General features: G+C 44.1%; 1 protein-coding gene across 9 annotated transcripts; it reads right to left on the bottom strand.

Moving 5' to 3' along the window:
- Positions 1–377: 377 nt before the first annotated feature.
- Positions 378–21,884, bottom strand: phactr4b (phosphatase and actin regulator 4b). 9 transcript variants are annotated; one of them, XM_026372226.1, is made up of 16 exons: positions 21,818–21,884; positions 15,959–16,065; positions 15,564–15,608; positions 9,900–10,070; positions 9,566–9,646; positions 8,242–8,760; positions 6,484–6,828; positions 5,565–5,696; positions 3,937–4,468; positions 3,370–3,665; positions 3,081–3,279; positions 2,835–2,890; positions 2,387–2,448; positions 2,158–2,295; positions 1,963–2,039; positions 378–1,886 (listed from the first exon to the last, which is right to left on the bottom strand). In XM_026372226.1, exons 3-16 carry the CDS (start codon positions 15,574–15,576, stop codon positions 1,871–1,873), a joined length of 2,637 nt encoding a protein of 878 aa, XP_026228011.1. In that variant the 5' UTR covers positions 15,577–15,608; positions 15,959–16,065; positions 21,818–21,884; the 3' UTR covers positions 378–1,870. The 9 variants fall into 9 exon arrangements, with proteins under 9 accessions (XP_026228011.1, XP_026228010.1, XP_026228013.1 ...); XM_026372225.1 differs by having other exon boundaries at positions 21,768–21,873; XM_026372228.1 differs by lacking the exon at positions 21,818–21,884 and adding an exon at positions 21,350–21,546.
- Positions 21,885–22,897: the final 1,013 nt, after the last annotated feature.

Raw genomic sequence — 22,897 nt, 5'->3', positions numbered from 1 at the left:
TTGATTTTCATCCCTAACATGTGAACATGTGTAGCCATTTGAAGATACTAGTTTTCCTCACTATAGATTTAATTTATATACTGGTGTATAATATATAAATGTATAATCCCTTTCAGCTTTGTCAGTTCTTCACCTATAACATTTTGCCTTCACTGTTATGCACACTGGGATGTACATTTAGGATACCAATTGTATTCTAAGATTTCTAAAGACACCTTCACCTTCATCTCTGGCCATTCTCAGATTTATTTCCTTCCAACAACAAGAACCGTCCGTGCCACCAGGTGCCACTGCAGCCCCATATTCTTAATTTAAGGTTTATGTAAAATGTCTCTACTTGTCTCCACCTGTGGAATCATTGTGTAGAAGGTTCAAAGAATTGTAAGATTTTTTTTAATTAGCTCCAGATGTGGTTATTTACAATTGAAAAGAAAACTATAAGTCCATACAATTCCACATTCAATTTAAAATTTACTTCTTGTTACGGAAACAGTACTTTCATATTCCCATTCTTGTAGCATGTAATCATAAACTAATATTCTGTGCTTAAAAAAATAGCAACCTATAATACTTTTAACTTTAAAATGTCTTTTCAAATGAAAGGAAGACAAGATATACACAAGCATCAGTTAAACTTATATCAACCTGTACAAAGCATAGAGAACCCTGTAAGCTACTGGCCAGACAACAATAAAAGATAAAACACTTCTGCAGTTTCAAAAGGTTCCAGCCAAAGTGACTTCTCGTTGACTGTTTATACATGTTTTGATTTTTGTGATAAGTCCCTGATCTACACTCATAGCAACTTACTTAGACCGTGCTAGCATTATACCTTATTCAAAACGGCTACAGAATGCATTGCGTGTTAAATCTTTAAAGGGAAGTACAAAAACTCTTAAAAAAAAGTATAAATGAAGAGATATCATCCAGATCCAGTGGCACTGGATTCTGTATTGGCTCATGCAGTGGATTGCAGAAATCACTGATATGAAAACCAGTTTCCTATAGTCCTTTAGGCATTGGATATGTTGGCACATTTAAAACACCAACAACCTCTTGACCTGCACCTTTTCCTAAAACTAGATTGAAGCTTAAATGGCCACCTCACGTCACAACCATAAATACAGGCAAGCCAAATAAAAAGGGGCTCAAATAAAAGCTGTAACTAGTCATGTGATCAAAATTACAATATAAAATATCTTGTGCATTACAGAATATTTTTGTTATTAGACCTCTCCAAGTTTCATTCTAAGGTATCACAATAGCAATCTGTACACAATTAATAGAAAACACACAATATCCCAGAGATGTCCAGTCCGATCACAGAATATCCCAGTCTTCATTCTTCAGCCTGTTCGTGCATTCTGCCATTTGTCTCTATTATCTTACTGTGTGGAGTACTATAAGTCATCGCCATTATTACTATTATTGTATGCTGTTACATTAACAAGATGAATTAGCTTTTCCATATACAGTAAAGAAGAAAAAAGGCAACACAGAATGAGGCCGCGTTAAAGGTTGTAACTAAATCCGAGTCCCTGAGGGGTTACCACAAAAGTGAGACAGTAAGCCCTGTAGGTCCCCTGCCAGTTCTCTACTTCATTGGCACGTGGTTTCCCCTGACGTCCGGGAGAAATACTGCATCTGGTCCTCACCCCGACCACCACCTCAGTGTTGAGAAAGCTATGTAGTGAGAGGGAGATGGGGAGGGGGCAAGCGAGAAGCATTCTTGTTTTGAGTCATTTCCAGGCTTTCCCTGATTATCTGTACATTCGGGAAACACAAAAGGGCGATCTGCCTGCATAGGGAGCAGCTTCTTGCCACAGAGATCTCAAGTGCTTCAATATCCACAAAGAAGGGGCGAGGGGCGCTAAGGCCGATGAAACCTAAAAGAAACAAAGGGATAAGATGAGGCTTGAAAATATAAGAACTATAACTTGAAGATTCAAAGACGAGCTATACCTCGTGTAGATTCGGCTCTCTTCATGAACTTCCATTTCAGTGCTCTTATAATCATTGAGCTCCTTCCGAATAGCAGCCTACATGACACAGGAGAGACAGGGTCTCAGTTAAAAGTGAATTTAAAAAAGGAAACACACACAAACCACTCCAGAGAGATAAGTCGTGTTAGTGGAGATGACACATTAAACTGAGTACCTTGTCAGCAGGAGTCAGCTTGGTCCATGGCTTGTCTGCTCTCCGATCATAGTCTTGAGCATCTGTGACTTCCACATACTCGTGGAATCGTAGGATTTTTCTTGCCTGTAGTTCTGCGACTGTGGGTCTTTGACTCAGCTACAGTAAAACAGATGTTGTTTTCTGCTTAATCATTAGCAAATACATGATTTCACACTCGGATGTCTGTGGTGGATGTGTGTTACCTCACCTTCCTGGTTAGCCGCCGCTTAATCTCTCTAACCTCAGCTTGTCTGTCAGCCTGATTTTTGGCTGAAGAGAGAAGAAAAAACAGAGCTAAAATTAGACTCAGGTATGAAATCTTCATTTGATGTGAAACAAAGGTAGAGTGAGGCAGGTTCTAAAATTAGACATCTAATGTGTAATTCATGTTTCAAGCGATCTACTCAAGTCCTGCAACTTTAACTGCATGTGAAAATCACACTGTTTAAGATGCAAAGACAAGCATGCTAAAATATATATTTATTTGCAAAAACATGATTCATTTATAGACAAAATCCTGACTTGAACTGTCATATTTATTATATATAGTCCACAAACTAATATATTCAATTAGGTCAAGATCCAGATGACAAAAGACAAAATCTAATCACGTTGAGTAATAGTTAAAAAAACGGATAAAAATAGTTGATACTAACGCTGAAGGATGTTTCTTTGCTCAAGCTCCTCAGCTGTGGGTCTCTGGCTAAGTCGCCTGAAGTCAAAAAAAGAAGAAGAAAAAAAAAGTCATTATTTTCATACAATTTCATCACGTTGTCATTCAGGCAATAAGTAGGACAAAGCTCTAAGAAATGATCCTGATTTCTTCCTGACATTCATGCGTCAGTTTAAAGAGTACAAAATAAAAGCAATATGCACATGAGTGTGACAAAGTCGGCCTTTACCTTGTGAGTGCAGTGCCTATTTGTGTGCGGATGGCCTCCCACTGCTCCCTGCTCTGCCAGGTGAGGCCGGTCTGTCCTGGAGGTTGGTCATCTCTGCTGCTCCTCTCCTGGGTAAACCTGTCCCTGTTTGGGACAGAAGGACGGCTGCCCAGCTTCAGCGCCAGGGTGTCCTTCCTCGTGACCCTACTGGCCAGGGCACCTGGATAAAAGCCAAGTGAAGAGATGTGATGGAGCACAAAACACAGCAAAGGTTTTCTAATTAATGTTCAGAAAATTTGGCTATTCTTACTAGTGGGGGGCTCATCCTCCTCATCCTCGTCTGAGTCTTCATCTTTATGATACACAGGACCGTCTGAGTCGCTGTCCTCCCCATGCATGTCACGCACACCTTCCTCATCTTCTTCTTCCTCCTCTTCCTCCTCCTCCTCCTCACTGCTATTTCCCCCAGGGATGACACAAACCCCAGCATCTCCAACCAAGCACCGGCGACTCCGTGGCTCCAGCTCCGGCTGGGGAATCTCGCCATCGTACTCCTCCTCTTCCTCGTCATCTTCCTCCTCCTCCTCTGAGTAGTCATCTTCAGATCTAGAAAAAATACATACATATGGAAACAAATGAAGCACTTCTCTGTATGTTTACATTTAACTAATTTAGAATTAAGCTCTAAATTAACAATGTACACGGCTTAAAAAACAGATGTGCAGGCTAATCGAGGTCACATGCAAAGCTGGATCTGATGCAGGTAAACGTACTACAGAAATACTTTTCTGCAGCTGTCCCCTGTGTCTGGTTGTCTTGCTTTTGCTTCTACTGAGTTGTGACTTTGTCTTGATCAAAGAGCTCTGTAGGAACTTACAGTTTTAGGGGTTGGATGCTGACAGGCAGGGGACGACCACGATCTCCCTGGTACTCCGGCGGGGTTTCAAAAAGCAAAGTGTGTGCACGCTGTAGCCCGTCTGGGTGTGGCTGAGCCGGGCCGGGACTGGAAAGGGCACGCTGAATCATGATATGCAGCGGGACAGGAGCCGGGCGCTGGGGAGAGTCATTGGTCGGGCTTGGTGGGTCGAACAGCATGGGTATGGGTTGGGGCAGTGGGTGGGGGTAGGAGTGCTGATGGTGGAGATGATGGGTGTGTATGTGTTGGCGGGGTGGAGAAGGTGGGATGTGAGTTGGCAGTGGAGGGGAGGAAGGAGGGGGAGGCAGCTGGAAGCCCACAGGGAGGTTGCTGTGGTCCTCCAGGGAAAGTGGTGAGGGGTTGATGGGATGGCCTGAGGGAGATGAGTCCTCCGTGTTGCGTTTGGTGACGGGGGTGGTCCTCTTGGGGGGCATCGGTGGAGAGGGCTTGGCTGGCACAAGACTGGCACCCCCAGTAGCTTGGGTGAAGTCACCTATAAATGGAAAAAAACTGTTAATACACTGAAGATAGATACAGCCTGGGTTCAGTCAGAAATCAACAGCAGCAGAGCTCAAGCCTGTGAGAGGGTTGTTAACAAGTGTTGTTTTTGCATCTAGTTTGCCACTGTGACATAAGCACGTGCATCAGTCACACATGTATGATCTACCCGACATGACAGAATCCACATGAACAAATATAAACAATGGGGTTGCATGTCTGACTGAGCCTTTTTGTGTAAATGCAGTGATTCAGATGACACGATTGTGTCAACATAAACGCGCACACTGCTCTCACAAACAGTGCTAACAGTGTGTAGCATGTTCCTTAGGTCACAGGGACAAAGAAGATACAGTACGTACAGCCTACATGCTCTGCACAGCCTCATTCTAAACCTGCTGCAATATGTTATTAGCTTTTTTAAAATGCAAAAAGTTACTTAACAAAAAGCTCAAATGCAAACCCTGCAATGTTTTGCATGCACATTTGTATATTTATTTCACGATTCCTAAAACCCTGTAGAACAGCTTTAAAGCAACATCAATGTTGAAAGCCACAGCCGTGCTAGCGAGGCAAGAGATCAGTGCTGCTGGTCTTAAAACATGCAGAGACTAGACTGAACTGTATTATATCATCCGCTCCTAATTAAGTCAATTCCTGTTAGAACCCTTATGCCCCTCCATTCAACCATCCATCCCAGTTGAGAAGAAGATAAGTGGATTAGTGCAATAAAGTTCACTTGATGCACTGCAGGCCACAGCAAAACCTGCTGAAGGCTCTCCCTCGTTCAAAATACCAAATAACAGAGTAAAGCATTAAAAACACTCAATTCTTCACTCATACCAAAGTTGTCTCTCATATACATAAAGCACTCAGCACACTCAGTATCAACTCATTCTGGGCATGCAGCTCTTACAGTATATACCACATCCAAAGTGAAGCAATAAAGGGAAATCAACAAGATAAAGGTATAGGGTGAAAGTATGTTGGCAGCTGGAAAAGACGCGACATGATGAAGAACGCAGACTCTGAAGGGGGCATTCCAGACACGGGCACCCTGGCCACACAGATACCAGATGGCATCCTTTTACCTGAGCGCAGGCCTCCGGCCCGCCGGCACAGGTAGACAGGAAGGGACAGGTAGACATCATAGTCGCACTCTCGCTTCCAGCAGGACCAGTAGAGCGGAAGCTGAGCGTTCTCTCCCCCCTGCAGGGCGGAGACTAACAGGGAGGAGATGGAGGCCTTCAGGTGGTGTGTTTGGTGAATGCATGTACATGTTGCTACTTTAAATGTTGCATAGACTGACTTTCCTCTCATCGAGGGAGGTGCTAAATAAAAATAAATAAATATATCTACCACCAATAATTACAGCGTGAAGTAAACAAACAGGACATCTTGCAGCAATTTTCCCCATTTGACTAGTCAAATGATTATCTGTTGACATGACCTCACATGCTAACAAACTAAAATAAATACTGTAAGATTCAGTCACACTGACGTATACACTCTTGTAATTATCTAAACTCATATGATCTCCTGAGAAGATAAAAAAACGAATCAAAGTAGACAGCTTTGCCCGGGTGGGAATTATGGCAAGATCCCAGATGAGACAAACCCACAGTAAACAACAACAACAACCACTACACTGCATCTGTGTGAGCAGCGGCCCAGAGCCACAAGAGTCTCTGTTATCTTCAGAGTGTAAAATGCTGGAAAAGTTGCAGCTAAAACAGTCCATGCGTAATAAGTAATTAGCTGGGGAAAAGCTGCTCAAGCTGTTTCAGAAAGCATCATTACTGGGATGTGTGTGCGAACTGACGTCTCTTTGCCACGAGTTGTGTCCTGACTCATTAATGTACATACATATTGCATTTGCCACTGGGAAAACTACATTCTAAATGAGCAGACAGAGTGTTCATAAGGCACATTTGTGGCCACTCATGTAGGATACACGTGATCGAGTACCCACCCCCCTCCTCCGCTGTCAAATAACTCAGCACAACTTACCCAGCATAGCAGGGTTGGTCCTGTTCACCGGTTTGGGTGGAGGCAGAGGGGGCTGCTTGGTGGCCTGAGAGGTGGAGGTTGGGACTGGAGATGAAGACTGCTGAGTGGACACACCCGCAGAGGAGGTGGGTCGCACAGGTTTGGAAGCCGCAGTCGAGGAGGCGGAAGGAGAGGAGTACTGAGTCGTGGGGTGGTTGGATGGAGTGCGAGCTGGACCCTCGCTGCCAGGTTCAGGCGTGGAGGTCATCAGCCACTTTGGAGGCATGACTGTCTGTTTAGGCGGCAGAGGCTCGTGTAACGTGTCCCGCAGCGCCTCCGGGCCTGGGACAAAATGGCTGTCTGACTCTATGAATGCACAACAAAGAAAAGTGGATTTCACTTAAGTAACTTTAACGATACAGTAATCCGTTCACCCAAGCTGGAGAAATGTTAGCAAAAATTCCAATAACCCCAGCTGCAGCCAGCTATGGTGCACAACCAAGTTGCATCATGACAGAATTTTCTTTTTTATCTTTTACATTATTGAATCAGCGACATCTCATTATAAAATACCTCCCTTCATGGCTATAAATATTTCAGCTCGGGAACTTAGCTGTGAGCCATTTCTGCTTCTTCACCACTCAGACTGCTCTCTGTGGTAGCACTTGTTTGAGAATTGCATTATCTAGGGATCAGCTGTGAAGATAAACAGAGTAGGCGGCTGCAATTACCACCAAAAAAAACCCCACCTCCCTCTGTCCACCCCATGCCAACCCCACCCCTGAGTGGCACCCACACTGCTGCCGCTCCCACGCCATTCCTCAAAGCTGCAGCTCTGCAGTTCAGGGTTATTTATTTACAGACGAGCCTTTATCACAGTGATGTCACACAACCAGAGGAAATAATCAAGAGGAAAGGAGGAAGTCGGTATGAAGAACAGAGGAAGAGAGAGAGAGAGAGAGAGAGAGAGACAGAGAGAGAGAGACAGAGAGAGAAAAGGAGGACAGAGAGCGGGAGATGTGATAAAGATAGAAAGAGAGTGGGAGAGGGAAAAAGCAGCATCAGAGAGAATAACAAAAATACAAAGTGAGACACAGAAGCACATGAAGGAAGGTGAGAGAAAAACTATCTTCACCTTCAAATCTGTCAATAGAGAGAATGATTTTTTTTTTATTACAGTGTAATCTTGTAAATTCTGATGTTTTAATCACATGTGAAACATGAGTTATGTCTCATCGTATTGTCGTACTTTTGTACAACGATACAGACAAAGCTAACAAATGAGCCGTGCGCTCATTTCACTCATTTTCAGTCTAAAAACAGCACAGAACGCCATTATTTCTCAAAGTTCACGGCTCAGTTAAATGAGTTAGCTGTGGATCTTCACCAATTATTACAGAGCTCACAATGTTAGCGTTAAAGGGCAATAATAGGTATAGTGATCGTGCCACATTAATTAGGAAAGGAGAAGAGAGGACGAGCTATTCCCTCTTGTTCCTGAATAAGAAGCATAGCTGGAGCAGAGCCCATGGGAGCCGACAGGAGCCTGTCTATATCTGGGAGGACAGCACATAAGCAGAAAAGTGACAGGGAAAGGGAGGGGGGGAAAAAATACACAGACTAAAGAATCGCCTACGATCTTCAATTGTATGATGGAGGTCAAGTTGTAAAATATTCACTTTGCTGTTCTCACAGTGAGAGAAACCCGACAGGGATCTTATGATTGTAGCTTTTCAAAACTGGTGGAGGATCTCAACAAACATACTGTCTGTGACTCACCTCTGCGAGCCCTTCCCTCCTCAGCAGAAGCATGTCGAGGGAGTGTGGGCTTCCAGTCCGCTTCTGCCGTCCGACTCCTCCTGCCATCCTCCGATGGGGCCTTCTGCAGCCCGGGCCTCTTATGCACATCGTCTGGGTGAAGCCGGCCGCCACGCCTACCCTCCTCCATCTGGCTGTGAATCTGGCCCTGCCAGACCACATTAGGCTTCCAGTCACCCTCCCCGTGCACGCGTGGCCCTATCCCTCCCCCTCTCCACCCATCTTCATGCAGTCCCATGCCCCTAGAGCTTAGAGCTCCTCGGTGGTCTCCATCTGATGGAGAACGGCCCCTGAGGTCATCGGGCTGGATGAGCCATGCTTGGTTCATCCTAAATTCTGACTCAGAAGGGAGTTTGCCCTGATTACATGGGCTCCTACCTCCACTGATACCTCCGCCTCCCCCAACCCCAGCACTAACAGGCAGAGTGTGACCGTTCTTCACATAGGGCTGCTTCAGGTTTTGTGTATCAGCATCTGCATCTGAAAAAGTTGAGAAGATCCCACACCGTTCTGGGTCATTAAGCAAGATTCAGAAATGAGATCTTAAATGTCCCCTTGTGTTTTGTACTGGCAGTATCATTTACTGCCCCCTCCTTTGTTAAAAACATTGCCGTTTCATTTTCATATAAATCTAAAACACTAGATTCACAAACATCAGGATTTTAGACTTTAACCAGCCTGATCTCAAACACATACTTTTAGGTTTTGATCAGCCACTTACACCGTGTGCTCTAAGGCACTGGGATGGGTATGTTAACTTATCTCTGATGTTCTACAGACAGAGAAATTAATAGAAAAAATTATCAAGTTAATTGGTAATAATTATAATCTGTGGTGGCAGTGCTGTGGCTGTTCCAGAGTAAAAAACAAAAAGGCACTTTTACCCTGTAGACAGAGTCTGTGTTTGTTTGTGTGATGAAGGAGCAGCTGTAGGTTTAATAAATGGGCCTCTCCAGCACTGGGGCCGGCAGAACGCATGCACACAACCATCTCAAAGCTATTTTGCTGCAGGGCACAATTCGTTCCACTTTCCCTCAGCTCTGGAGTGTGGCATGCCATTTTAAACAGACACTACATTACTTTGAAAAACAGCAAGGTGAAAGAAAATTTCCCTGTCTGAAAATATGTCTCAAACACCTGCTGGATGGGAGGACAGTGTTCCTGCCATAATACACTGGTGACTTAACCGTACTGTCCATGTGGGTGTGATAGCCTCAGGGCCACTGCTGTCAGATACAGGCACTGTGGTGCCGAGAGATCAGATGAATCACAGAAGCTCTCTTACCGTTGTCCGGGACCTCCTTCAGCACCCCCTGTTCTATAAGCTCCTGCCGTGTGCGTCTTGTAGACATCTTTCTCTCGAGCTCTGCCGTTAACAAATAAAATTTTCTATTTTAAAAATGCACAAAAGGTAAAAACATAGCTGTAAAACTTGTCTTAATTAGTGTTTAGCGTTATCAGCTTAATTGTAGGTGGACTGAAAGCACGTCCAGGGCCAGTGAGTGTTTAGCAAGTTGCACTGAGGAACGTTGACGAAAGCTGAGAGTGACTGATATGATGAATGGAAAGGGGGGGACTGTTCACTCACACTACAAACACATTAAGTTCACAACACACACCTTCTGAAGTTTCCTTGAACTTCTCACTGCTTTTCTTCTTGCGCCACTTCCACGGCTTGAAGATCTTTCCAAGGTTGGAGAATTTACCCTTACGCTTTGGAGGAGGGGTACTGCCCCCTGTGCTGCCCCCTTCCCCCACCTTTGTGCTGTGGTGTTGCTCAGCTTCATCATCTAAAAACAAAGAGCTGCAATTTAAAATCAATCCAACAGCTTCGGCGAGACACGGAAGCGTGGAAAACAACAGTTCAGATCCATCACAAGTCACAATATTCTGACAAAAGAGCTCTCAATTCCAACGGAGCTCATCTGCTGCCTTTGTGAAGAAGGCCGCGCTCATTATGGCTGTTATTATCTTTAGCTGTTAGTTCTCGGGGACTGAGTGTGCTTTGGCAGGGTGATGCTGAGAGCTCATGGACTCCTCCACAGTTAACAGGAGAGGTCTGACGCTGGCGCTCAGCCAGGATTTCACACTGTCAAGTGCTCACATTCCTTGGCTCTATGGAGACTAGTGCCTTATCAGCCTTTCAGCCCTCATTGCCTCTATAGAGAGGAGAAACACACACACACACACACACACACACACACACACACACACACACACACACACACACACACACACACACACACACACACACACACACACACACACACACACTCTCTCTAATGCAGTCCTACAGCAGCAGAAAAATCTGTCAGTCATGATACATCTTACAGCTACAATAAAGCTAACAATTACAAAGTGAAACCTTTTAAAGAGCTTGAATAACCCCATTAAATGGCATTTTGCAGTCATGGTAACATATTCCAGAGTACGTGATTGACAGGTCAACTGACAGCGTGCCGAGTTCAGAGTGAGCAGCAAACATTAGTCCCCTAAAGGCTGCAGCTGCTGGAATCAGCAGACACAATATTTACCAGTAGACAGACTAGGATCCAATTTTAAAACAACCAATCCGAGGCGCACACAGGATGTCTTGGCGACAACAATGCCTTGTGGTCTGATCATCTCAATAGAATACTCTCACACAGCACCTACGACAACGTGGCTTATTTACAAGTCCAATAAAAAACATTTAAACATTAATTACAATAATATCACTGTCAGGTGGAAACTGATACACAGCAAGGGTTAGTCAGCTACAGACCAGCACCCCTAGAGCTACCAGGGTGTCAGTGTATTGCAAAGGGATGTTTTAGCATTGTGGCTGGTTGCTGACACAGGATTCAAACTCCTTTTTGCAGGACACAGTCTTTAACTGCTACTTCATTGTTGCTGGCAGGGTAAAATTTGAACCGGATGCTTACAGAGTGTCTACAAGCCTGACAATCTGTAAAAGGTCCACAACAGTTCTACTCTCAGTTGTTCAAATTCCTGCACTACTTTCTATTAATATTAGTTGCTCTTTTCTATGTTAGTTTTACCAAAACTATTAAAAACAAACACTAGTCTACCTGGAAGAAGGGTGTTAAGTGTCCAGCTTCCATGGTGGCGTGACTTGAAACAGCATGCCATGGGGAAGCAGGAAGCATTCAGCAACCCCAAAATCAACAATGCTGTATATATTTATCCCCACAGTCAAATCAGCAAGGAGGAAAATGCCAGAAGGGCGAGTTGCAGAGCTTTTCCAAACTACAGCAGAGAGGATTCGGGTTCAAGGGACATGTCCACACCACAGAAATCAAGCTTGTCTTGGCGAAGAAGAAATCTGAGGATTCAGCCCAGCTGCCATAACATCCATATTAAGCATTGCTTAAGGGAGCTTCCTTGTGATCCAGAACTGAGGTTCTCGCATAGCAGAGTGCTCTGTCAGAAGGGTTCCTGACACAGTGTCTCAGCTGAAGCCAGTGAAGCAGCATAAGCGCTGGCTGCACCAGGCCTGCACACTCCAGAGCACTGCAGAGATGACGACTGCAGACGAGTCAGGCCATGCAGGAGGCATCCGTTCCAAAACAATGACTGACCATATCTTTAGGAAATGTGTACATTCGCCAGTGTTGCCCGGTCATTAAAGGTCTTTCCACCAACAATAACAAAAAAAAAAAAACACAAAAAGATAAAAAGTACAGTACATCCAACTCAATTATCACATTCAAAAGAACTGTGGATCCACTCAAAATGATTCTTCACAGATACAGAGAAAAGCTCCCCAGCATGGCATTGTTTCGGCTGTAGTGAGAAGAGGTCTGGTGTGTGGTGGCACTACAGCTGTGTGTGCCTGTGGGACTGGGAGGAAAGGGTGAAAAGAGCTCCAAAACCGGGAAAAAGTACAGGAGTTATGGAGGGAGGGGAGGGGGGGGGGGGTCTGCGTGGAAACACAGGGAGGAAACGGCACTCCACCCTGATTCTGTGACTGAGAACAAAGACAACCTCTTCCCCTCAGACTCAATAACACAGTTCACTGCACAGCTCGTGGAAACACGCTGTAGCGAGGTACGATACGGTGACACCACTGAAACTAATTATGATTCTGACTGTTGAAACACCTAGATGAATTCCCACTCACACAGAAGTGAAGCAGTCATGTCTCTGTAATCAGGAGCTCTGCCAAGATAAGGCATACCAGTCAGGAAACATGGGTGTGCGTGGTTGCGCGTGAGTGTGTGTTCCTCTGACGTACCCCTATCCTGAAGCCACACCTACCTCCCTCTCAAACGTCTCCCAGAGAGGCCAGATTTCCCAATAACCTCATGATTTAATGAGTCATGGCAGGCTTGGTCAGGTGGGCATGTGGTTAAAGGAGATTGTTGTTTCAAAACACCCCCCCGATTGTCTTTAGACCTGATCACTTGCATAAGAAACCCACTTCCACTGGGAACAACGGTTGGGAAACATTTCCAACCTCTAACAGGCAGATTATGAAATGTAATCTACTTAATTGACCACACACACAAGTTATAATCAGTGTTACTGCAGCTTGCGGGATCCTGTGTGCCCTAAAAATAATCAACCATTTTAAAAGACAAAGACCAACACAGAAGCAAGATTAGATCTTAAAATTAGAGTGTGCTATTTAAGGGAAGAGATGCCGAAATGTGTCCCATAAATTTACAACTTGCTACTTTGTGAAACTCATGATGTGTAGATTTACACTTCATAATATGCAATAGTGACAATTGAAAACCTTAAGATGAACTCAAATTAAAAGACTCAGACGCATCCTTATTCCAGAAATCCCTAAATATAAGCTTCTTTGCACTGTCACCAACCTCACTATCTTTCTTGTGAATTTTAACAGAAGAAAATAGGTGTGACATACGTGCACGACTGTGTAAAAACAGAGCTCAGATTCATGCATGTGATCCCAGAGATTTAACATTCCTTGTGGTGGTGAAAGTGAAGGGGCTAGAGAAAGGGAGGAGAGTTGATTATACAATCTCTAAACCTTGTTTCTCCTCTGTGTTTTTATCCACTCACTGAGCAGTACAGAAACTCACCGCCTTGGTTGCGTTGTTGTGGAGTGTGAGCTGGGGTCTGCACGCGAAGGCTCTGTCCCATGATCCAGCCCCCAAGGGGCCTCTACCTGTTCCTTCTCCCAGAAGCGTGCAAGCTACACGGGACAGATCAACAGCTGCAACTGCATTCGTCCTTTTTCCATCAAAGCCTCCTGGTCTCCTCTATCTCAGCTCTTCTTTTCCTCTCTGTGTTTCTCTTGTCTGCCCTTCCTCTACGTCTTCCAGTTCAGTCTTTCCTTTGTCCCTCCCTCCCACCATCTCCTTAAGACCTTCCCTCCTTCCAAGTGCTGGACTCCCTCTCCCCCTCCCTCGTCAACCCTCCTTACTTGGCTCATAGCACAGGTCAGCATTCACTGAAAGATGCCTACCATTCCTGGGAAAAACGTCGAGTTATGTTTCCAATTTGATTTGCGTTGTACCTCCGATATACTGTGCGAAATGCAATACATTCTATATGTTGCAGTGGGTCTCAAGAGAACAAGGCTTGCATGACCATAACACACTGATCCAGGTCAAATGTAACAACAAAAATACTTAACCACCACAGAACAAACTAGACTTAAAACCACAGAACTCAAACCACATGTTGTGCCCTGAAAACACTTACAGTGTGTGCTGCACTGGTGTTCGTAGTTTTTGACTTTCTGAAGCTGACAAGGAGAAAAGACAGAGCTATAGATAGTATCAATGTAAGGGACACTAACTGACAAGCATCATTTTTGTTTGAATGTAAAGGAGCTGTATAAAGACCAAGTGTGCCTGAAACGGTGCACCTCAACATTTGAACATAACGACATGCACCCAGCAGAAGCACAGCTGTTACTATGATCCCTGACTTGTTAAAGGAGGAATAAATGAAGGATCAGACATATGCATTTATATCCAGTATAAAAACTAATACTAGGCCGCTAATACTGTTGTGCAGAACTAGCAGATGGCGTTTATCATGTTGCTCACCTTTCTTACAGCGTCTTCAGACACCATTAAATGCACGTCTTAAAGTCTCTTATCACAATTTGACCAGTCTTGGAGGCATTAGCATGACTTTGACACGTTTACCAAGGAGAGCTGCCATGTTTGGGGCCTGAATATAAAGAGGCAGAGCAATGAAAAAAAAGGAGGGAACACATTCCCAAAAACAAGTAGAAAAGAATGACTGAAGACTCCTCTGAATAAGTGCTTTAATTCCTTTTGAGGTTTCAGTGTCTTAAATAAAACTTTGTCTGACTGCGCCTCAGAGGAATCCAGAGCATTGAGCTGTGTCATTATGCCTGGATAGATCACAGTTTTTTTTTTTTTTTAGTGTTTTGGCTGCATCTCGAGCATCTAGTAAAGACGGAGAGCAAGTGGGTTCGGCGGCTTTCTTCTTCTCTCCCTGTGCCCCACATACAGCCTCCATACCGGGCTGACTTCCAGAGAGAGCTGAGGCAATCCGCATGAGCCCAGAACCTGTTGGCCTGACCTGGATAAGAGACTGGGCCAGACCACTTTAGCAGGCAGGTATGCACATATATGTACATACGCCGCCCAATCCAAGGACGGAGCATGGAACATGCTTGAAGGCCCTGTGCCACTGCTGTGAGTAAGCTTCATATTTTAAAAAAAGGACAGGTTTTTAATTGCTTAAAAATAGACACATACTCTTGAATCACTCAAAGCAACAGCAGCATCACAAGAATCAAACAAGAAAGGAAATGGATTTATTTCTAAACATCAGCACGCTGTTCAAGAGGGGGAAAAAAAATGCATATTTGAATTTGGTGGAATAGTTTCACTAAGAGAAACTGGTGGTTAAGCTCAGAGCTGCTTGTGACGATGCACATAACCAAAATTCACCAGTTCATGCAATCAAGGTTAGCACTTCCTTTTCCAGCAGAGCTGCCACGTTTGTATGTGCAGAGAAAACTAATGCTGAAGTGTAACTTTAGCAATGACACAACAGAAATCCAGGGAACCATCTGTTCGGCTCTACATCGCACACATAGCACGTAAGACACAGGCCTATGTCAACCAGGGAAAATCCTTAAAGAAAAGGGTCAAGCTGGGATCTTTAATCATACCCTGAGGTTGGGAAGATGTAAGGCTTTTTGACCATGAAATGTGGAGGGGCGAGACAGACCCCGTAAACACAGTGAATGTACAGCAAGATGAGCTGATCTACACTTCTCTCCCCAGCACTTAACAAACCACAATGAGAAACTTGGTACTCACCACGATTTTCCATTACAGAGTTTGAGGCACACCAGTCAACAGTTCCTGAAAAACAACAACAACAACACCAGTTTACAATGTGAGCTGAGACACTCTCTGTTTAACCAGAATAAAAGCAGCAGTAATTTGTTTTTTCCTCAAACTTTCTTTGCAAAAAAACACTGTGGTCTTGGGTCATGGGAAATTTAGTCTTATTACACACATATATATATATATATATATATATAGTATTATATAATATATATTTTTACTAAAATTCCTTAAATACTATCCAGTACAAAAGAATTTGAATCATAGCATCTAGACAAACACTTTCAATTAAAATGCACACGATATGTATTCATGTCTATATAGCTGAAAAAAAAAATTCAAAATGTGAAAAGGTGTTAACATACACTGTCATGGGTGGGGTTGAGGTGGTAGAGGTTCTTAGCAGCAGCGCAGCAATGATTTTCAGGTCTCCACCATGTTGATGATGGCATCTCCACCCATCTTAACCCCTCTGATAAAAAGGAAAAAGATTAGATCATAGTTTGTCAAACTGAAAGCACAGCCAAGAGGGAGTGAAGATGAAAAATGAATGGGGGGGGGGGGGGGGGTTTCCAGAAACTTCCCACGAACACAAAGTAAGACCCCATTTACAGCACATAGCAAGTGTGATTCACTGTACCCATTGAAACCTTCCCCAGACAGAGCAAATTACAAAGTGTAAATGGTCTCCTAAACCTATGGTCAAGGTTTTATTTAAGAGAGGTAACAAAATCACCCATGTTCCCATGGCTGTCGTTTTAACTGTGTTTAAAACCCAACAGCAGACACATTATTAATCCAGTCAAGAGTCAACCTCACACATTACTTTAAGCTTCAGTCCTGTGTAAGGGCAGCCAGAGGGTCAATATTAAACCGCAGGAATAAATGTCAGCACGCTTGCTACTTGTTTTCAGCGTCACCAATTTAATCGCCGCTTTCACTATATTTCTTTCCTTCACGCACAACAAGGGGCAGTGATTTTTAGCAGGACACTGTAAGAAACCTGCATGCAGATGATTATGTGTTAGAAACAAATCATAAAAGCTCAGTGTGAAAGAACAGCTCAGAAAATCAGAAAGGAGATGGACTGATGCAGAACGCTACTCAGAGCCAACTAAAAAAAGAAAGCGACGGTACAGTGAGGCCCACAACTGGATGACTGAAGTGTGAATGGATTTCTGTTACGTCATGCTGATGGTAGTGCTAAAACCTTGTGGGAGAATGGTTTCTTGGCACAAACTCAGATCATGCAGGTGTAAAAAGTCAGAGCTCCCATCAAAACACTTCATAAATGTCATGAAACACTTCAGAACCACAGACTCAAAGCTTTAAGGGCCTGGATTTATGTAGAGCAAATAAATACTAGTGCTCTTGAGTAATTTAGTTAATGTTTAATTTAGAAAATATTAGAAATGTAAAAACAATTAATCTGGAAAGATGCTAATTAAACTAAAATGCAGCTATAGTCCATATAGATCAGGAAATTACGTCATTATGTTACTGATCCTAGAACTATACAAGTAAAGATGGCGCTGATGCTGCTCACCGAGCTAGGCTTTGTGGTACTGCAGTCTACAGTGCTTGCGCTTCTGTGCATCACTTTGCGTGTTCTCCTTAATATGCAAGTTCATGTTACATATATGTTAAATAGTAAGCAAAGGGTATGAGGAGTGTCAGTAGATGGGACAAACTGAGACTTTACTTTGCTGCTCCTTCTGAACCTGTTGCACATCCTCATTTGAGTGAGTTACAAGAGAGAAATTGGAATGAGGCATAAATTTCCATAATGATCAATTTCTACTAATGGCTACAAGAAAATTACCTAATAGACAACTGCAATATTTGTGCTGTTAAGTCAAATTGCTGTTTTCAGCTTTTTTACGAGTATAGTAGTGTCAACTGATTCCTGTGTTTTGGAATTTTCTGAATTTAAGAAATGCTGTGTGTATTTTACTCCATTTTTGGGAGGTTTAAGGAAATTACTAATCGTTTATGCGATGCTACGTAAATGCTTAACTAACATAAGGAAACAACTAAAACAAATAATTTGGGGCAGCTTTAAATTCTAGACTTAATAGCCTGATTAAACCCTGCACTGCAAACCATCCTTTCTTTATAATAAAATAGCTGCAATACTATGAAAGTCACATCATTTGGGATAATTAAGAAGAAAAATAAAAACTGTTTCATTTTGCATGAGAAACTAAACAGCAATGCAATGTGAGAAATAAAAAAATGCTGGTTTTAACTACCAGTGAAAAAAAGTGACCCAAACATCAACCCTAAAAGAGACCACAACATTCCTTCAGCTCCTCTCTCAATATTACTGAAGAATTTCCCTGCACAGAAGTCATCCTGGCAGCCTAATGGACATCCATATCATCTTACATTTGAGTCACTTATTAGTCTAACCAGGCTGCAGTGCCCTTGTCTTCGAACTAAGGTGAGACCATACAGCAGTGTAATACAAAAGTCACACCATACACATATAATCCTATACCGTGTTTTGGTATTCTTCTCTGTTCCTCTTCCACCAATTTACTGGCAAAGTCATAAGTAAACTTCCTTCTTAAAAGAAGAAGCCAGAGCAACGAAACCCAGGACAACTATCCTACCTAAAACCACCAAACGAGCTTTAGCGTGCTGTAGTTTTCATAGTGAAGTCGTACAAACAGACAGGACGAGAGCCCCAACACTACAGAGACGAGTCAAATGTATCCGTGGTCGGAGATGAATTTTTTTACACTCCCGCCCAGAGCCACAGTCTCGGCAGGATGACTCAAAATAATCGAGCTGAGTGGTGAGCGTTTCTCTCTATCCAGGGAAAGAGAAAATATCTTTAGTGTCTGAAAAGTACGAGCGTATTGGACATAGTGAGGGGGTAGAGCTACAAATGCAGAGAATTTTCCGCCACTTCAGCCACAGCCTCATATGCTATGTATGCAGAACACTTGCTGCCTCAGTGCATGCCAACAACACGTCCTGAAACATGAAAAAAAGAAACGGCTATAGCAGATACAACCCATCCTGTGATTGAATATTGCTCTTTTTCACTCGATGTTTGTGTCACATTTAGAGCCAGTCTCAAAAAAAAAAAAAAAAAAAAAGGATGTTGATGGCCTAGTTCCCTTTTGAGTTGTTAACCCTTCCCCTGCTACCTGCTGCACACGACAGATCAATATCGAGGTAACAGTCTGTCCACATCCTGCACAATCTCTGTCAGTCGGTTTCTTCGCAGTCATGAAATAAAACAGTCTCAGAAGCTTCTGACAGTGATCACAAGTCACTACACTGCGTCAAACAAACAGATCGAAGACATGATGTGGAAAATATTCAGACATAAACATAAAAATGTGCCCTAAACATCAAACTACCAACACTATAATCCTGGTAAAATCTATACGACTGGGATAAACTACCTAGTTTGAAAGTTACAAACCTACATCATTTTCACAGATGACAGTTTTAGAACTGATGACACCAGCTGGGATGTGTCCTCTCCCCGGCTTTTGTCCCACAGATGTACTCACCAGGATTAGGAGCCACCAATCAGGTAAATATAAAAAAAAAAAAAAAAACTAGTAAATAAATGGATAACTGTTACAGCCCATCTACAAGTCCTAACTGTATAATCTTCTGTGAAGCGCACACACCCTCACTGGAGCACTCTACTAGTGCTGATTCAATTATGATGGGAGCGGAAACAGCAGCTGGCTGGGTTATGCCATCTTTAAATAGCAGCGCACTTCTCGCTCCAGGACTCGGGTTTTAGGCAATAGTTTTCAACCCTGTCTCTAAAAACAGGCTTACTATTAGCTGATTGATTTGCTAAAAGTTCATACCTGAGACAGGTGAACCGAACTGGAGCACACACTCACCGGCATGCTGCAGAGACGCATCAATGATAGGTTTGTAGACGGGATAAGTCAGAACCCGCAGTCTCTCTCTCTCTGTGTGGCCCTTTTCAGCACTGTGCATCCGAGCTGCGCGGATCAAGCACCCCTCTCCAGAACGGATGGGCGAGGGTGTCTGTTCCCAAACCGGGCAGGGTGAGCGTCATCACCGAGCCTGCCCTAGAAAAGCATTATTCACCACAGGGACCAGTGGCCCACTTTCACAAGGAGCCCAAAATGCTCCTCGCCTTTGCTAAACTTTTCTTCCACAGCGTGCCTCCACCTGTGTAAGGATGGTCGCACTGCAGGATGAAGCACAACTTATCCACTATGCAACACAATGTATTTTCCCTAAATACAGGTAGGATGGTATCTATACAACAAGCATCTATGTTCACTTCAGCACCTGCAGCTTAAAGCCAGGCTGTCCACCTCTGCTCAGCAGCCACAGGCTGCTGCCTGAAGGAGGAGGGCTGGGGAGGGGGCTGTACAGAGACATTTAGCAGAGAGCTCCGAAGGAATGGCTCGCTCAGATCAGTCTCATCTGTGGTCTAACCGAATCAATCAGGCCCAGCTGACAGCTTAACCATCCTGGCTGCCTCTTAATGGCCCATTAAAAACAAGGAGGGGGGGGGGGGGGGCTCCCCATGGGAAGTGGAAAGAGCTACAGCACAAGCATTTCTTTTTTTCCCCTTCTTTCCTCAGAAAAGCAAATTAACTTCAGGGGCCACAAGCAGATGAAATCACAGCAAAATCCACCTTACTACAGTGCAGGAGAGAAGACCCGAGTTCAAGAGGGGGAGGGAGCACCTGAACACAACATGTGACTTGACACACTTGTTGAAAACACCTTTATAGAAACATGCATCAGGAGGTTATCAGGCAGGAGGTGTCCTATCCTACTGGACTGCTGTGAATTACTGAAGCCTGATGCTCCTAATGCCATCATGTAGCTTCTAGTGTCCTTGGAGGGAGCTCTCCGTCGTCTATAATACATCCACTATATTAAAAATGAAAACACATGGTGGAAGGGGGGGGGGGGGGATGTCCTGAATTACACTTCAATAGCAGAAGCATGCACGCTCGGTGTAGTGCATCACAATCGGTGCCCTAATTAGACATAGATGGAGCGCTGATGCCCAATTCTTATTATTATTACTTCACCGCTTTCTGTCCTGACGCGCAACGTGAATTACCTTCGGAGGGTGACGCGGTCTATGGCATCCGATTAAACAGCTTTTACTCCAGGTGCGGGAGGAGAAAACGGAGCCGTGAGCGGAGGATTTCAGCACCGACCTGCCTGCATCCCTCTCTCTCTCTCCCTCTCTCTCTCTCTCTCGCATGTGAGCGGACGAGCAGCGTGAAGCCCGCGTCCGTCAGCGCGCCAGCCGCTTCCGGTCCCGCCTTTTCAAACTAAAAGCCTCGCTGCGACTCCGGCGACGGTTTTTGCAACAAACTAGTCTCGCAAGTAAAACGTAAGGCACGAGAAGTACGACGGGGTTGTGCGATGCCGACAGTCTGCCACGCTTTGCGTTACACATGCACGCACACGGGCGCTCAAGCTGGTGTAGTAGCTTTTTAATATGCTAATTACTACTTAGGCTTAGGGTGGTTTCTTTACTTGCAGCCTACAGAAGAATCCGATGCTTAAAATAAAGCTTTACATTAGAGATGGTGATGGAGGCAGCATCCTTATCTGACTCCTACAGCAGAGACAAGAGAACATATCCAGCGAAATGCGTTTCTAGAGGTGTCGGATGTTTGTTTTTTGTTTGTTTTGTTTTGTTTTGCCACAATGCGACGTAATGATAAAAGATAACACACCGACTTTTACGATGCATCCCGTTATGAGAGCTAACTCACTACAGTCAACGCACACCATCCACATCCCGGGGAGCATCACGCATCCTTTGTTGTGCACGGACGAGCATCAGTGGAAAAAAATGGAGTTTCAGGTGGTCAAACTGCAGCAGAGGTTTCAGAGGAGAAGGCGGCACCACAGCATGCTCCCTGTGGCACCCAGGATCGGGGAAGAGGACCAAGTTATTCACAAACGGAAACGTGCAGTGCACTCGCGATAGGGAGCTGGTTTTGCACCGGCCAACTTGGAGTGCAACTTAGGTCATTGTCTGCGGAGAAATCCTCCCTCCAGCTGAGCCTCCTCGGCTCCAGCAGGACCTCAGCCCTCTCCTCATCTCCCTCCCGGACTAACCCCCTTCCTCTGCCTCCGCACAGAAAACGAGTTACAGGCATTTTTTAAAACGAACAAGCTGGTCCTCACCGTACACCTTCTCCGTCCAGTGCCCGGTCCAAACATTTTTACGCACTTACCGGAAACCGTACCGAGCCGGGCATTTCGGTACCGGTAGTTCTCGGTGCGAGCTGCAGCTCCTCTGTGGGCGTTGCGAACACGGCTCTTCTTTGTGTTGTGAAGACTCCAGTACCCACCAAGCATTGCAGTCCATTGATCTGGGGGGGGGTGGGAGGTGGGAAGGGGGGTGAGGGAGCATGGTTCCATTATCCAGCCTCCCATTGTGATTATGAAGAGGTGGTCTTTTCACTTTTCCCCTTCTACCCATCATTTAACCCTAACATAGAGTTACAGCTGCTGTCACATGGCACTTTAATTTCACACAAGCTCCAATAACAAAAATTACCACAGACCCAGTGCGCACTAAATTCTTATTCTTATTCTGCTCTGTCAGCTCTCTCTCTCTCTCAGGGCCCAATGAGAATTATAATTGATGTTTGTAAATGTATTTTTTTTTTTGCTATTTCATTTATTTTCTTTCACAAACCTCATGCTGTAGATTGTTGTTTTTCACAGTGTAAAATTAAACGGAAGATGATTTCAGTTGTCTCACTGGGATGTGTAATCTGTGCTGGTAAGGTTGGTGTGACATACCACAGCTGAACGAAATCCCTGATTAGTCAACACATTTGTCATGTTTACCTGTTTTTGTGTGAGCTGGCTTAAGGGAACGGACACACAGATGAAGTCAGACAAATCAAATCAAACCACACCAGAGAAAGTCTTGAATTCATGCTGTCATCAGGTGACTCCTTCTGGTAAACTGACTCTGTGGCTCCTCTAGTCTGAGTTTGTGGTTGCCAGAGGCCATCTACTGGCCAGCTGCAGCGATAGCATGCTCTGCTTTTCAGAGCAAATAAAGACAAGACAATCCAAAGAAGATATCACAACACTAACACAGTGAAGAATTCAGATCCACCAGGAGAAAATCACAATCACTATTGCTATTTTTTTACTGTCACCATCCTCGATTCTTGATACTGTGGATGCCAACGGGACATTTATCTCACACAGCAGCACATTTGAATTCTTCCTGCCTTAATAATTTCTCTTATTATAGCTATAATCCCTTAATCTTTGAGATAAGATACAGTTTTGCG

This window comes from Anabas testudineus, chromosome 16 (genome assembly GCF_900324465.2).
Source record: "Anabas testudineus chromosome 16, fAnaTes1.2, whole genome shotgun sequence".
NCBI lineage: Eukaryota > Metazoa > Chordata > Actinopteri > Anabantiformes > Anabantidae > Anabas > Anabas testudineus.
The sequence above is the reverse complement of the archived record's forward strand: the minus strand, read 5'-3'. Positions and strand labels throughout refer to the sequence as shown.